Source organism: Balaenoptera ricei, chromosome 3 (genome assembly GCF_028023285.1).
Source record: "Balaenoptera ricei isolate mBalRic1 chromosome 3, mBalRic1.hap2, whole genome shotgun sequence".
Lineage (NCBI taxonomy): Eukaryota > Metazoa > Chordata > Mammalia > Artiodactyla > Balaenopteridae > Balaenoptera > Balaenoptera ricei.
This window is the reverse complement of record NC_082641.1, coordinates 77,806,535-77,823,016: the sequence shown is the minus strand read 5'-3', so window position 1 is coordinate 77,823,016 and position 16,482 is coordinate 77,806,535. Positions and strand designations below refer to the sequence as shown.

The 16,482-nt window shown below is 37.8% G+C and overlaps 1 protein-coding gene across 1 annotated transcript in view; it reads right to left on the bottom strand.

The window, feature by feature from the left end:
- Nucleotides 1-623: 623 nt before the first annotated feature.
- The window catches only part of RHOBTB3 (Rho related BTB domain containing 3), a 54,880-nt gene continuing 39,021 nt past the window's right edge, over nt 624-16,482 (bottom strand). The window contains exons 9-12 of the mRNA XM_059916797.1: nt 15,941-16,114; nt 12,874-13,040; nt 8,435-8,531; nt 624-3,565 (exon numbers count right to left, since the gene is read on the bottom strand). Coding sequence (XP_059772780.1) covers nt 3,450-3,565; nt 8,435-8,531; nt 12,874-13,040; nt 15,941-16,114 — 554 coding nt within the window. The 3' untranslated portion in view covers nt 624-3,449. The remainder of the gene's footprint in view (nt 3,566-8,434; nt 8,532-12,873; nt 13,041-15,940; nt 16,115-16,482) is intronic.

The window sequence follows — 16,482 nt, the reverse complement described above, 5'->3', positions numbered from 1 at the left end:
GGTGATACCTCATTGTGATTTTGATTTGCATTTCTCTGAAAATTAATGGTCTTGAGAATCTCTTCATGTACCTCTTGGCCATCTGTATGTCTTCTTTGGGAAAATGTCTATTCAGAACCTCTGCATATTTTTATTTGGATTATTTGGGTTTTTTGCTGTTGAGTTGTATGAGTTCTTTACATATTTTGGATACTAACACTTTACCAGACATATGACTTGGAAATACTTTCTCCCATTCAGTAGGTTGCGTTTTCATTTTTTTGGAAAGATCCAAATTCTCAACCCTCTATTATGTGAAGTTGCTTCTCCATTTCTCAAAAGTCTTGCCCCCAGCCAACACTAAAGCCTATAAGGGCTCATTTCTAGGCTACATAATTATCAAAGCATTTTTCTAAATAATTGCAGTTATTTTTGTTAAGAGAAATTCTGCTACCAGCTGTTAAAGGTAATATAAATTTCTTTATCTCATCACACACATCTACCATATCAACAGCATTCTAAATATTTTACGCATAGTGGTTTTCATGAAGCATAATTATGCTTGAGAAATACAAGGCAGAATTCCCAAAGTTAACTTCAGCAATTCAACAAGGTGAAAATAACTACATGACACTGTGTTGAACTTGTTTTAAAAAAAGGTTTATTTGTTACAAAAATGTTAAATACTAAAACTAAAAACATATAAATTCAGGTCAGGCTATATTAAAATACACACATATCCTTCTTTGCAAAATTATTAAAGATTGAATTAAACAGATGCCTTAAATTAAATAAAATACTTTTGAGGACGTTTTGTCTAATTAGCTATATCAGTGTACTGTAGTTTTTAAAACTACAGTTGAAAAGTTCAGCTGTCTTGGCAGTCAAATTTATCCAATTCTTCAGTTTTCTGCTTCTGCCCATATGAAGCCACCGTGCTGGCTTAGAAAGGGTGAATTTCAGCTATGTTACTGAACCTTCTATATTATAAGCCTACTCTCTACAATATGAACACAGAGTAGTCAGGAGTATACAAGGGTTATATAAGGTGAAAACCTGGCCCAGAAAGAAAAAGCCTTAGTTCTACCATACAGTATCTTCTCTAATTAAAATGATTGGTAAATATATTGAAGCAAGAGATCAGCACAAAGCATACATTCATCTAGAAATAATCTTTCAATTAGAAAAACTCAAAAAGAGCACTCATTTCTCCAAGATAGTCTGTAAGGTTTTTTCTAAAAAAAAATTCTTGTTATTTTAAATTGAGTTAATTCAAAGGTATTGAAGAGTCTAGTCTAATTTGATTACTGTTCTGACTAGCCCAGGAGAGCTGTGACATCGGGGTGTTTGAGTCACTCACAGGTGGCAAAGAACTTTCATAATAAAAACTACATGCACAGCACCAACAGAGCACCAGCTCCCAAACCCAACTTCCACTTTTGTCCAACAACCTAGAAACTATCTATGGTCTACTGAAATGCTAAATAGTATTTTCAAGAAAATATTTTGCTTTAGAACTTATATTTTTTAATTTCCTAGATTAAAAGTTAAGACTGACTTAGAATTTTAAGTGCTGTAATTAATGCAGGGGTAAGAAAATGCTTATGAAAAGCAAAAGGCTATCACTGCATTTTAAAAGGCCTTAAATGTGAATGAATTTCTAAAAATCTACTACAGTATCTATTCTTTCCAATGCTAATCTTTGTCAAGTGGAATTTGTCAACAGTTGATTAGCTCAAGTAAGTTAAATACAAAAAATAAAAAATGCATTCCAGTAATATTTATCAATACAATCCAATTAAAATCAGGTTTCTTGTAAGATATTTGTAGGGGATTTTTACTGTTTTACTCTGACAGTGTTGGTATACATCCAAGGACCAACTGTATAATACTGTGTCTATACTATGGTATAAAACTGTTTAATCAAACCTTTGAACAGTCGGAAAAACTATGTGTATTCTAAAGTCACTGGAAATTAAAAGAAAAATATATTCCAATACCGAATTACAGATGAAAATGATGCTAACAACAAAGTAATGTGGTTTTCCATCTCTCAGCTTGTGAGCTTCTGATATAATTGTTTCTGTTGACATGTGATACAAGAGAAACTAGAATTTTGTCCTCTATCTTAGTACCATTTTCTCTACATGTAACAAGTCTTGATTTATATCCTTTCTCTGAACTTACTAGATAATCTTGAAGGACAAGGTTCATGCTATTCCTCATCAAATACCCTTTCAGTCCTCAGAAAGAATTCACACACTTCAAGCCACTGATATCCTAATCTTAGTAAATACACTGAAAGAAGAAAAACTCTTGAGCCTTTGATTGCAAATTCTCTAGAAAGCGTCTTTTCCTACGAGCATTTTTATAAGTGCATATTAAAGTCACACTGATCAGTCACTTTTACCAACATCCTGGTCTTAGAGAATGATCAAGAAAGTATTCATCTGTGTAGTGCCAGAATTGTGAGTGTTACAAAGTGAAACCAACATGATGCATTTCTCACTTGCCAGCAGAGGTGGCAGAGGAGGGAGGCCATGGGTGGTACAGACCTTCCCATGGGGGAAACCCCATGTGATCTCTTCCCTCAGCAAGCTTCCTTCTCTTTCCTTGATATCAGTGCCTCTTTTCTGCTTTCAGAGATAATAACGTTTGAGCAAGAAAACATACCCTGCTAGGAGATATGCATAATCTGGGGGGCCCAGTACAGAGTGAAAATGCAGGGCCCTTCTTCAAACATTATTACAAATTTTAAGATGGCGATTGCAGGGCACTGAACCAAGCATGGGGCCCTTCTAAGCAGGGGGCCTTGTGTAAGCACACAGGTTACATGGCCACAAAGCCAGTCCTCCATAGATTTCTTGCCTAATCAGAATCCCAGGGGAGAGACAAGGTGGCTCAGCTGGATTGTTCAGATAAAAAACAGATTTTTTTTTCCATTATGGTTCAAACACTACCATTGATTTGGAATGAAATGGCATTTCGCTTTCAAAATCCTAGGCAAATTTCTATTCCTAAGATCTCAGCCTGATCAGTCTTCTAGATTTCTCACTATAGAAACAGTCATACTGGGTCTTTAAAAGGCCCTTATTTTAATAGAGCAATTATTCAGACATGATGAAATTTCTGTATTAATCCTACATGATTTTTTTAAAATTTAAACATTTCTTAAATGGAAGGGGTATTAATATCACTAAACCAATAGGGCATCTTAAAGGGAAAAATAGCTGTACACAGCCTTATATAGTCGGGTGAAGTCTTAATTTTAGCCTATGGTATATTTTGTTCCCTTTTAAGATCATAATAGTAGGTTTTTTCAATAAGAACTAATAAGCACATTAAGCTGTATAGTGATTTTTTTTTTTAACTCCCATATTGGTTGCAGTCACAGGAATTTTCCTAGAACCCAGAAGTACCCCATTCTTCATAATAACAAGAAAAAGTGTGTGTATATAAAAACTCCAGGGTTACATTACTAAGCAACGACATTTCCGGGAGTGAATATACTTCCTGTATTCCGCAAGCTGCTTCAAGTACATATTTGATGGCCATCTGTGCTTTTCAACAAAACTGCGTTCTTCCACTAAAAGTTTCAGAAAAAGAATATTAATTGAATATATTTTATTTGGGATCAAGTTTCGATATTAACTATTGGTTTCCTATGTAATAGGTGAGATCCAAGCTCTGCTGTATACTTCCTCCCCTCCCCTCAGTCATCAGTATTTATGTTATTCTGTGAGTCACAATTATATACTGTTTTAGTTTTCTTCCTTTAATTAGTTTTCTTTGTAGCTAACTCAACCTTCCAAACTCTTTGAAGTCCTCTCAATTCTGTTTTCCACGGGGCCACAGTTATCAGAGGATCTAGCCATTCCTATGGGGGTGGTGGTGGTGTTGCCCTGGAGACCCCTCTCTTCAGAGCCCTGTACCCTCTTGCCTTCTATGCCTGCTTCATGCTTTTGCATTGGATCCCTCCACTCCTGGACTCCAGATTCTTCGCTCTGTTTTCTCAAGTTTTGGTGAAGCACAACTTTTATTAGCTTCCTGAAGCGGAGTATACATAAGAAGTATTTTTGAGACCTTGCTTGTGATGAAACGTCTTTAACCTGTCCTTACACCCAATAGATCATTTGGTTTGGTATGGAATTCTAGGTTGAAAATTTTCCCTCAGTATGTTGAAGAGACAGTACTCCACTGCTTTCTAGTTTCCAAGGCTGTTAAGAACTCTACTACCATTCAGATTCATGGTCGCTGATAAGTGATCTGTGGGGTTTTTTATTCTGTAAACGTCTAGATTTTTCTATTTATAGTCGGTGTTCCTGCATGGCCCAGTGATAGACCTTGTTATTCATTAAGCTGAGCACTTAGCAGAGCCTTTTAATCTGTTGACTCAGTTCCTCAGTACTGGGATAACTTCTTGTATTATTTCTTTGACAGTTTCCTCCTCAGCATTGTTTTTCTTTTTTCTTCTTGTATTAACTTTTATTACTGAGATACTTCACCTCCTGCATTGAGCCTCCAACTTTTTTAAAAAACCTTTCTCTGTCTCTTCATCCTTTTTGTCCTACTTTCTAGATTTCCTTACCTTTATCTTTCTACTCTTTTATTTATTTAGTTGTTTGGTTTTTTTGTTATGGTTTCATTTTTGCTATCCTAATTTTCAAGAGCAACTTCTTGTTCTTTTATTGTTTTTTTAAAATTATGGTAAAATACACATAATATAAAATTTACCATCTTAACTATTTTTTTTTTGTTTTTCCATCTTAACTGTTTTTAAGTGTATAGTTCATTAGTGTTAAGTACATTCACATTGTTGTCAACCAATCTCCAGAACTCTTTTCATCCTGCAAAACTAAAACTCTATACCCATCAAACAACTCCGTTTCCCCTTCCCCCAAGTCCCAGCAACCACCATTCTATATACTCTGTCTCTATGAATATTGTTTCTTTTTTATAACATTCTATCCCTGTTCTATGAATGTATATCTCTTATTCTTTGAGGATATTAATTATAGGGTTTTTTTTAAGGTTTTCTTCTACTCTTTGTTCTTGTAAGTCCCTTCTCTTCTGTTTTTATTCATTTTGTTTTGTTTTTGGTATTCATCTTTCACATTGGACACTGCCTCAAATATCTGTTGACCCTCAGTTGGCCTCTTTATATTTAAGAGTGAGATGCTAGAAAACTGTTTGGAAATCTTTTGGGCATGGGCAGGACTTGCTGACTGGTGGAATACACTGTAGCACAACTGAACAGATATCCACTGGGTCAACTGAGAGAATTCTCAAATGACTGCACCTACAGCTTTTTATGTGAGGTCAGGGAAGGATGCTTCAATTTCATGCCCAGAGTATGAGTGTCAAAGTGGTAGTCAAGGTGGGAGTCAAATACCCGGCTGCCAGAATTCCAGAACCTGGATATGGGAAAAAGGCTGGAGGGTTACTATATAATGTGACACTTTCACATGATCTCTATGTTTTCAGTCCAGCTCCTTGCCCCAATCTCAGCTATACTCTGAGTTCATGATTCTATAACTTTTTTGGCTTAACTTATCCAGGAATAAACCTCCAAACTCCTGTGATGATGAGGGAGAAGCACTTGCCTGCCTGGGTGGGATGGAGTGTAGCAAAAGCATTCAACTAATCCTATGGCTTTCAGCCCCAAGCCTCATTCTGCTTTCTGAAATGCCAGGTACCTCAAATTTCTAAGGCTTTACAGTATTCTGCGGGGTGAATCAGTTTGTTTCTCATCAGTATTCCCTTCTGTGGGCACCTAGGTTTGCTTCTGCTAAGTCAGTTTCCACTTCTCCATCTACTGTTTGACCCCATCTATTATAATTTGTATTAACAAGGTCTTGATCCAGGCTGCAGGGCCTGGATAAGAAGAAACAACCTAGCTGCCCAGGGAAATTAGTTGTAGGTTTCATTAGGGAGCAAAGGTGACACAAGGCTGCTCCCTCAGTTAAGACTTAAAAAACAAAAGCAAAAAAACAGAGAAAACTTGTCAGAGATGAGCTCTGGTAGCCAGCAAAAATCAAAACGAGACAAAAAACTCCATAATATATAATATATAACATAATATTGAGATAAATTAAACTGTGAGAATAACGAATCCATAAATGCCAAGGGTAACATATTCCTGTGCATTGCTGTTTGTTTTCGTATAAGAGTCCAGTGTATAAAATATGCCTAGTATTTAATGAACTATTTCACTGAGTTCTGATGTATCGGTGCCAGCATTAACCTGAGATCTTTTCCAGTCCCACTTTTAAATTTCTAAACACCTCTAAAGAAGAAAAATTCCCAGTTAAGGGAAAACATTTCATAGAATTCCAATAATAATGTGATGATTTTTGAAGCTGAAAATGAGCAATTCTTTAAGGAAGCTGTAAAGAGACTGTGACAAGAACCCTTTTCAATCTCAAGTGACCATGTGAGGTAGGCCAAGAGTCAGGCAACAGGGAGGAGAGGAGACTATGGCACCATGGAGAGGACACGCGCCTTTAAATGAGTAGCCACTGCTCAGTTCCAGGTTGTTGCCATGTGGGAAGATGGGCCCAGAGAAGCCAGATCTTCCAACTTTGTCAAAAGAAGCCAGAAATTTGGATTTTCAAATGTGACATGTTACCATTTATAATATTGACACTAAAAAAATTATAATACCATGTGGTCCAAATAAAATCCCTTAGCAAGTTACATTCAACCCATAGACTGCCAGTTTATGACTGCTGATACAGATTATCAAATTCTCCCTTATCCACAGGGGCTTTCTTTTTCTCTGCCCAAAAGGACACATCACAGCAGGTCCTGGACATGAACAAGCACCGCTAAATCAGAGCACTCAGGATACTGTTTTAATTCCCATCAAAGGAACATAAGACAATCACTGACACAGCCTCATTTTCTTACCCTGCCTCTCAACTTACACCCTGGAGTCCTGCTTCTCACTGTGCCAGGTGGTCATAACATACTTCATAGGCAATTGTATAAGTATCAGTATAAAATAAAGATTAATAACTCAAAGGATTTAGAGAGCATCCTTCCCCCAAGGTTGTAATAGTACTCTATGTGTATCACATATCTACACAAAATAGTAAGTAGAAAATCATCTGACTCGTCTTTTACAAATGAAGGTGACCTCAGGTGGCATAATAAAGGCGGTCCTAAAATCAAAATGTTCATTTATTTCATTTTTAATTGCCTCCTTAAAGAATAACTGTGTAAGAATGCCCCTACTAACTAACAGCAAGGGGAAGTATGCCTTATGTTTATGAATGAACTTTGTTTCTTGCACAAAGTAAAGGGTTAATAAATATCTATTGTCCTGCTATGATTTATTATGTTACTCTTCTGCACTAATAGTTAAATTCTATGTAAACAGCCTCCCAATAGGCATACAATGTTTGTTGACTGGCTGAATCTGCCAAAAACTGACTGTCTGTTTCTTGGTTTCCTTAAATATGCAATGAACAGCTGAATGAAACCAGAGATGCTCACCTCTTCTAGCAGCAGATTCTCTTTTACAAGCAAAATTTTACATAGAATTCTAAGATCTCAGCAGAGCAAAGTGGAACCCCTCTGGATGAAGGTGGGAGGGAGGAGTCCAAGAACAGCAAGCGCTAGCCTCTCCTCCGCTCTCCCTCTTCTGCACCACCCACCCCGCTCTCTGCCCCCACCTCACAAGAACTGCGGGCATCATCGCCAAGGAGGTTTCTCCACTTAGAGTTTGAAACTACTTGACTAGGAGATCTTTAGTTTCCTTCTCCCTTTATCTTGATTATTCCTTGGGTCTATTCTAGGCAATAACATAAGCAAACCATTGTATCTAAACTGTCTACTTCGATGACTATTCTATTTTCATTTTCTTTCATCTTATGCAGCACTCAGAAGCTCACCCTTTGATTGGGTTTAATCTTTATAATTTACCTTAACAAATCACATTAAGTATACTCTCTGCTCAGTAAATTTTGCACCACTCTTTGATCAATAAAAAATTGTTATTGCCGAATGATATAATGGACTCCTGTAGAGACAGAAGATACCAGTACAACAGAACTATATACTAGAGGTAATTTTTTCTTTTTAAGAAGAAAATTTAAAAAGCTGTACTATTTAAATTTTGCTTCTGACTTAGGTGGTTAAAACCAAATCTCATTTATCACAACCAAATGTCATGTGAGGCCCCCTTCTCTCTCTACTTCAGAAAAAAATGCACTTAAAAATGGATGGGAGCTATGAAACAATCATTAGAAAACTTCTTGTGTAACACAGGTCAAGCTTCTTATGAAACACTGGTTACTATAAGTGTCCTCAATTACCACACTGCATACTTAAAAGGAATGTCTTACACTGACTTTTTATTTTTAAAAACTACTATTCCTACAAATTATGTCTCAAATCCAAGAACAAAGAACGTAAAGGTTTTTCATTCCAAAAACATTAATTAACAATCTACCTGAAAGATCCTGAAATTCAGGCTTCTGACTGAAGATGAGGTAGTTAGTGGCAATGAAATGAAGCAGCCAGGTTGAGAGGCAATCAGAGTGGTGAAACTGCAAGAAAAATGGAAAGTGAAACAATATTGTACATAATGACCATCAACATGATGATTAGATCGAGAGAATGGTCCAGGAGAACTCACGGAGGGCCCAATTCCACGTTTAATGTGTCTGTATATGATTCAGCCTTCAGTCTACTCTGACAGCAGAAAGGAAAAGGGAGCATTATTAACGAATAATAATAAAATCACATCAATGAAGAAACCAAATCAAATGAAGAACAAGCTATGGCTGCCATAGTGGCTGAATGTCTTTAAGCAGATTCATGGTTGCATCTGTGGGTAACAAAGACTACTAGAGGTTCTTGAGGACTTCCATCTAAGCTTTTCATCTAAGGTCATGGCCTTCACTAACTGCACTTATATCTGCGTAGCAGAGAGAAGATTATGGTTAGCAAAGGTATACATCTGGCAATATCTCAACAAATTCACCTGCAGAGAAAACCAAAGAATATTTTGAGGAGGAAATGTTATCAATCTAAGGGTATGGGTTTCCACATGTAATTATTTCTATGAGAAGGTTATGTCTGAATAACTGCTTTTAACTGGGATGTACTGTTACACTGAGCAGGATTTCCAGCACATTTATCATCCTGAATTCCAACAGCTAATGGAAGGGAAACTCAGAAACTTGGCCATGACATCATTACCCCGGTGCCAACCCAGTGACACTCAATAATCCATCTAACCACGCAATTCAGATTACAGTAGCATGCTGGCAGGCCACTTAGGAACATGAGTATAGTTCTTTTATTATTACTGTGGTAAAATATACATAACATAAAACTTACCATTTTAACCATCTTTACGTGTACAGTTAAACAATAACTCCCCTTTCCTCCTACTCCCAGGCTCTGGTAACCACTATTCTATTTTCTATGAATTTGGCTATTCCAGGTACCTCATATAAGTTATACAAGTTATACAAAATTATACAATGTTTGTCCTTTTTCTGACTGGTTTATTTTACTTAGCATAAGGTTCATTCATGCTGCAGCATGCATTAAAATTCCATTCCTTTTTAAGGCTGAGTAATATTCCATTGTATGTATATACCACATTTTGTTTATTCATTCATCTGTTGATGGACATTTAGGTTGTTTCCACCTTTAGGCTAAATATAGCTCTTTTAAGGACATTCAAAAATAGTATAGAAGCAATAAGTAATGCTAAATTGAAGACAGATTTGTAATCTCAAATCTTAAGAATGAAACTCAAGTATCACTCTTTTTAAAAGTTATAATGTGTGAATATTTTACATGTAAATTCACAGGTCCCTTTGATCTTAATTATACAAACTCAGAATTTTTGAATTGTAAGAGACGTCATGGTTCATCTAATACCACATCACATATTAACAATCTTTCTTCACTTTATGTTTTAGCAGATGAATATGAGTGATCTCAAGGGAACAGAGCAAGAATGTGGAGCTATTTTAACAGAAGCCACCAGCACTACTAGATGGTTAACCCAGAGGAGAAAACCTACCAACAGACGTTCAGAACACTGCCTAAGGGCTGTGACTTTGAAAGAGAGGGAGACCACAGAAATGAATAGCTGGCTATAAAAACATGGTTCAAATGCAGAATTTTATTTTTGAATAAGATTTAAGATTTCATAATTGTGGGCTCTTGGCAAGAGATGGAATGCATCCCACTGGAAAAACTACATTTTTGGAAGAATATGTGCTGACTTGAGAAGACAGTTTAAACTGAAATAAACAACAGAATTTTAAAAAGAAATTTTAAAAAATACCATAAACCAAATGCTACAGCATTTAACAGCCCTGTGAAGAATAATAATGGTGGAAAAAGTACCCCAAAACTCACAAGGAAAAGGTCAGAAACAAAACGGGTGGCCTGAAGAAGCCAAATATTAAATGCACAGATTATAAGCAAGAATTTGAGTTAAAACTTTAATATGAGAGTAAACAGGACTTCATAGGAATCACCAAAGTTTGCCAAGATAAGGTTTAAAGGGGAGGAGGAATAAGGAAATCTCTACCTCAATCCAAAGGAACTGATCTGATTAAGGGAAAAAAGCCTCTGTTGCGTGTTAAGATTTCAACGTGATGGAAACATATGAACCTGAAGGTAGAATCATGGTAAAGAACTGAGAGAGGTTAAAGGAGAGTTCCAGCTCATCAGTATCAAAACTGCTTATTTGTATCAAAAGTATGAATGATGCTTTCCTGATACACAATACAAAACTGGCAGAGATGATAGAGGGATTGGAAATTTCAATTATTCAGAGAGCTACTGGAAATCTAATTCTGCCAAAAGACAATTTCACCTCCTAGAAGTCAGAGAAGCAATGAGGGAAAGGTTAATTAAAGTTTGACCAACAGATGAACTGGCTGGCGAAGTTGAACCTCAAGCTAAGAACTTCAAACAGGAAGAAAATTATCCTGTTTCTGTGATTCATAATTGGCAAATTAGGGACCACCAGGAATAGACTAAAGGAAAACCGGTAAAGGTAGGCTTAATCTTAGCAAACAGAAAAGTCTTCAGAAACAAATAGTAAAATTCAAGAAAAGCTGGTATCTCAGACTTTTAAAATTCAAAGGGAGAAAGAAGGATAATCACATAGAAACCACGCATTCAGGGAATACAGGTCAGGAAGAATTTCTGACAATACAATCATAAATGACGCTAATGAGGAATTGTGTGCGCACGTGTGTGTTTGGGGGGGGGCACTTAAAGAAATCAGTGCAACCAAGTAGGAAGTTCTCTTATGCGGGAACTATGTAAAAGGATACTACAAGATAAGGAAAGAAAAGCTTGTGCCCATTTCTTAAAAGTATGACAGACTTGTTAGAATGTACAAAAATGACACATCAAAAATGCAGGAGGGACTTCCCTGGTGGTGCCGTGGTTAAGAATCCTCCTGCCAATGCAGGGGACACGGGTTCAATCCCTGATCCAGGAAGATCCCACATGCCATGGAGCAACTAAGCCCGTGCACCACAACTACTGAGCCTGCGCTCTAGAGCCCACGCGCCACAACTACTGAGCCCACGCGCCACAACTACTGAAGCCCGCATGCTGCAACTACTGAGCCCGTGTGCTGCAACTACTGAAGCCCACGCGCCTAGAGCCCGTGCTCCACAAGAGAAGCCTGTGTACTGCAACAAAGACCCAACACAGCCAAAAAAAAAAAAAAAAAAAAAAAAATGAATGAGGTTGTAAAAATGCGAGAAAAAATAAAAAGAATTTTTAAATCTAGAGAATAGCTATTAATCCCAAGCTCAATCTAATTATATTACAAAGAGAGATTAAGGTTACTCATTAAAAAAAATTTTTTTTTCCCTAACATTAAATACATATGATCTGAAGACTTGATTATGAGAGAAATGAACTCCAAAGTAGTTATGGAGATAATAAGAGAAGACCTAGGTGCTTTAAATGAATTCCTTTCCATTCTGAGCAATAGACATATTGATTAATAAATTCATCTCAGCGTGGAGGCAAGCTTTTAGCTGTCACAGAGTCAGTCCTTTGCCCCATTACGTGGCTCTATTTTAGCAACTAGGGTGAAGACAAATTTGTCATATTTTCCTAATTCTGGATGTCAAAGTTCATAGGGACAGTCAATGTGTTGTACACCAGATAATATTTTACAAAGTCCTGATCGTCTGTAACAATGGATCAAATATATTCCTATGAAAAAGACTTAGAAGGTTCAGCTTAATGCAAATTCAGTACCCATCACTGTGCCATGACTGCTGCAACCCTACAACTGTCTTAGGGCAGGCGATGGAATGGTAGGATAACTCCTCATACAATGAGACATTTCAACAAAAGGTGTTTGAAAGAATTGATGAAGTACACCAATACCTCCTACAAACAACCAGAACTGTAAAACATGCTCGTGAAGTGAATGAATGAACGAAGGGATGAACGAACGAACAAATAAATGAGTTCTGCGTAACCATCTCTATCAGTATGTATGGACCAATCCTGTCATTTTCCATTCAGGAACCCTAAGATGTGATCATCTGAGGGAAATTCAACGTAAATTCTGTTTTCTATAATGCCTATACAAAATAATACAGCACCACACTCAACTGACGCTAATAAGGGCCACCATTCAGTTGAAAAAAATTCTGTATTGGCAAATCCTACCTCCTTAGAAAGGGACTGCTCAAAAACACTATGCTTCAAAATTATCTAGCTGCAGAAATTGTTGTGAGGGCACATTTACTTCATTTAGCCAAATTTCCAAAGTAAGACAAGCACTAATATATCTCTTAATGAACAGAAAAAATGAGTGAAGTAATATAATTTTTGTAATATTTTTTTAAAAAATCAAACAACCAGATACATAGGGCCAATTACCTTGGCTTTTTTGAGCAGGTCGACTATATCGAGGTTCATAGATGCCAGTTCCCGGCTTGGCATGCTTTGCAGCTGTGTAATGATGAACAGCTCACAGATGTGCTGCAGCCTGGACACTTGGTACATCTCTGCACAGATCAGGAGACACATCGCCTGGAAAATGCCAGCTGATGCAAGAAGGGAAATAAGAGAAAATGGACCATAAAACCATTTCTTTTATGACCTAAAAACAAAACAACAACAAAAAAACAAAAACCAAAAAATGCTGACAATATCATCCAATGTAGAATAGAATGCCTAAAAAAGCCTTGAAGGGGTAAGTCAGCAATCTAAACTATTACTCCATTTTAAAAGGAATTTATCCAAGCCTTCACACACAGAAGTGAATCTGTTGTTGTTGTTTTTAATTCTCCAGAGAAAGAGATTCTACAATTGCCCTTAATAATCAACTCCAGGGCTACTGGGTAATTCTGTCTGCTAGCTATACTAAATCCTTGCAATTTTTCTTCTTCTGGCTTTAGTCCCCAGGTTTGTTTGTTTTGTTTTTATTGTGGTAAAATAAACATAACATAAAATTTACCATTAATCTTTTTTTTTTTTTTTAATTTATTTTTTGGCTGCATCGGGTCTTTGTTGCGGCATGCGGGATCTTTTGTTGTGGTGCGCAGGCTTCTCTCTAGTGGTAGTGTGTGGGTTCTCTCTCTCTAGTTGTGGCGCACAGGCTCCAGGCACGTGGGCCCTGTAGTTTGCAGCACGCAAGCTCTCTAGTTGAGGCGCGGGGTATAGTTGCCCCGCAGCACGTGGGATCTTAGTTCCCCGACCAGGGATCCAAGCTGCGTCCCCTGCATTGGAAGGTGGATTCTTTACCAGTGCACCACCAGGGAAGTCCCTAGCATTAATCAGTTTTAAGTGTAAAGTTTAGTAGCATTAAGTACATTCACGTTGTTGTGTAACCATCACGACTACCTTCTCCAAAACCTTTTTCTTCTTCCCCAACTGAAACTCTGCACTCATTAAGCACTAACTCCCCACTTCCCCTTTCCCTCAACCTCTGGCAGTCACCAAGGTTTTTTTGTTTGTTTTTTTAACACTTCTCTGTAATTCTTTCTTGTCCCTCTTTAAACTCCTTACATTCTTTGTAGCTAGGAACCAAGAAGAGCATGTATGATAACTATTTATCATAATGAATAGATTATTTTTCTTTCTGCAATTTTCCCAATGCAAATTTTCCAGTATCTAGCTTAATTTTTTGATTATTCATTTTGACTCATTTCCCTCCCACACACACACCTTCACCTTTTACCAATTTTTAAAGTGTTTTGTCTTATAGTTATTATTGCTTTTCTGAGCATTTTTTCTAATTAGTAAGATAAAACTTAAAATCCAAAGCTTCAATTACTCTAGTGAGAGGATGATTAAGAAACCAAATTTTCTTATTATTTCAAAACTGGTCAAATTTTTAAATTTAATATATAAATTTGCCAATACTGAAATAATAAAATACACAATAACACACGTTCTGATAAGAATCAATGATGTCTTTTTTTTTTTTTTGGCTGCGTTGGCTCTTCGTCGCTGTGTGCGGGTTTTCTCTAGTTGCGGTGAGCGGGGGCTACCCTTCATTGTGGTGCGTGGTCTTCTCATTGCGGCGGCTTCTCTTGTTGCAGAGCACAGGCTCTAGGCATGTGGGCTTCAGCAGTTGCAGCACGCGGGCTCAGTAGTTGTGGCACGTGGGTCCTAGAGCACGCAGACTTCAGTAGTTGTGGCTCGCGGGCTCTAGAGAGCAGGTTCAGTAGTTGTGGCGCACGGGCTTAGCTGCTCTGCGGCACGTGGGATCTTCCTGGACCAGGGCTCGAACCCGTGTCCCCTGCATTGGCAGGCGGATTCTTAACCACCACGCCACCAGGGAAGTCCAATGATTTCATTTTTATTAAACAGAAATGATAAGCCAGTCTTTAACACTGGTTTTGTAACTGGCTCCAAAATACTCTATAGAAAGCTGCAAGACCATAATTAATTCAATTAAAAGAATGTTCTGTTCTGGAACTTCTAAAACTTTTCACTAGAGGGCTCATGACTTGTTTAAAACTTAGGAGATTTCAATAACGAACATTGGAAGTCTTCCAAATCTAAAATTAAAGCAGTAAACCTGAAGAGAGGTATGGTCTGAAACGTGTAGTTTCTTGGCCAGGTTCTGTAACCAAGGTCTCAGGCTCCTGGACTAAGCCACCACGGGCTTATTCTAGTTGTGTTTGTGGTGGGAGCCATCTGGTGGCGAAAGGACAAAGACTAATTAAAATGGGCTTCCACGCCTGCATCCCAAGGCTCCAGGCCTGTTGAAAGGATTCTACAATTTCTCCAAAGTGCCTCCAGCTACAGGAAACCTGCAAGATCTGTTCCAACCTGAAGCTGCCATAGACAGTTCCTAGTTAATGGTGAGTAGGAAAATAAATCCTACAGTCCACTGGGCATTCTAAACCATTTAGGAAAAGTTTTTGGATAAGTCAGCTTTAGGAGTCTGACTCTAGGAGAAGTCAGGAAAAGTCAGACTTTTTAAGTTTTTTAATAAAAGTCAGAAAAAGCCCATCCTCTGGGCCAGAGAGATGACCAAAGGAGTCTCAGAATATTGAAATTCCTTAAAGTGCCTCAAACAGAAGTCAGAGCCATAACAGCAGCTGCCCAGCCCTTTTCTCCTCATGAAAGGACAGTGTTCTAAGGAGCTCTCTGATCCGGTGTGTAGAAGTGAAGCAGCCACTGGGTACCACAAGACACCTCCATTTCCAGGGTGCCTACAGCGATCAGCATGCTGTTGGTGCTGGCTGGGACATGTGAACTTATCCCAGGGTCTGAGCGCCCAGAAGAGGTACCCAGTCTCTGCTCTTCCATGAGAACTGACTGAAAGTTCACTGTTGTCCCCAAATCACCTCCACCTGCTTATTAGCACACTCCATGACATCAACTCTCATACACCTTAAACAAAAAGAGATTTCATAGAAAGCAATTTCTCAAAATGGGTATCAGGAAAGAAAGAGTTATGAGATTCTATCTAACATTCATAATGGCTCACCTGGGCAACAGGAGTCTGTGTATAGGTATTCTAAGAATGACAAGAAAGTCTCTTTGGAAACACCATAAACTGGAATCAGAACACTCTTTGCTTCCATGTAATTCCCATTAAACATGGCTGCCATCACTTCACACCGGGCCACCAGGACGGCCCTGTGGGCTGGCACCGTCGTACCTGTAAAGGTTAGACAGGGAAACAAAGCTAAGGGAGATAAACCTGCAGAGTTATTGTTCTAGCAATTTTCCTTCTAATTAGAATGGTATTGCAGTAGGCACGGCTAAGCTGATATTCAGAAACCAGATGTGGGTGTGATAACCTGTATTAAACTTTGGAGACTTTGTAGTTTTAAAATAAATTGAAAAATTAAGAGTTCAAAAGTTGACTTTGAAACCAACAATTTGCAAGTCAGGCAATTATTTGTTACTTAGTTTTTATTTCCTGAAGACAGAAACACTGAAATGCAATATTCTGCTTAATGTCTTTTTATCATGAAACATCTATTCTTTGCAATTGGCTTGAGACACCACCACCCTCCCCTGCCC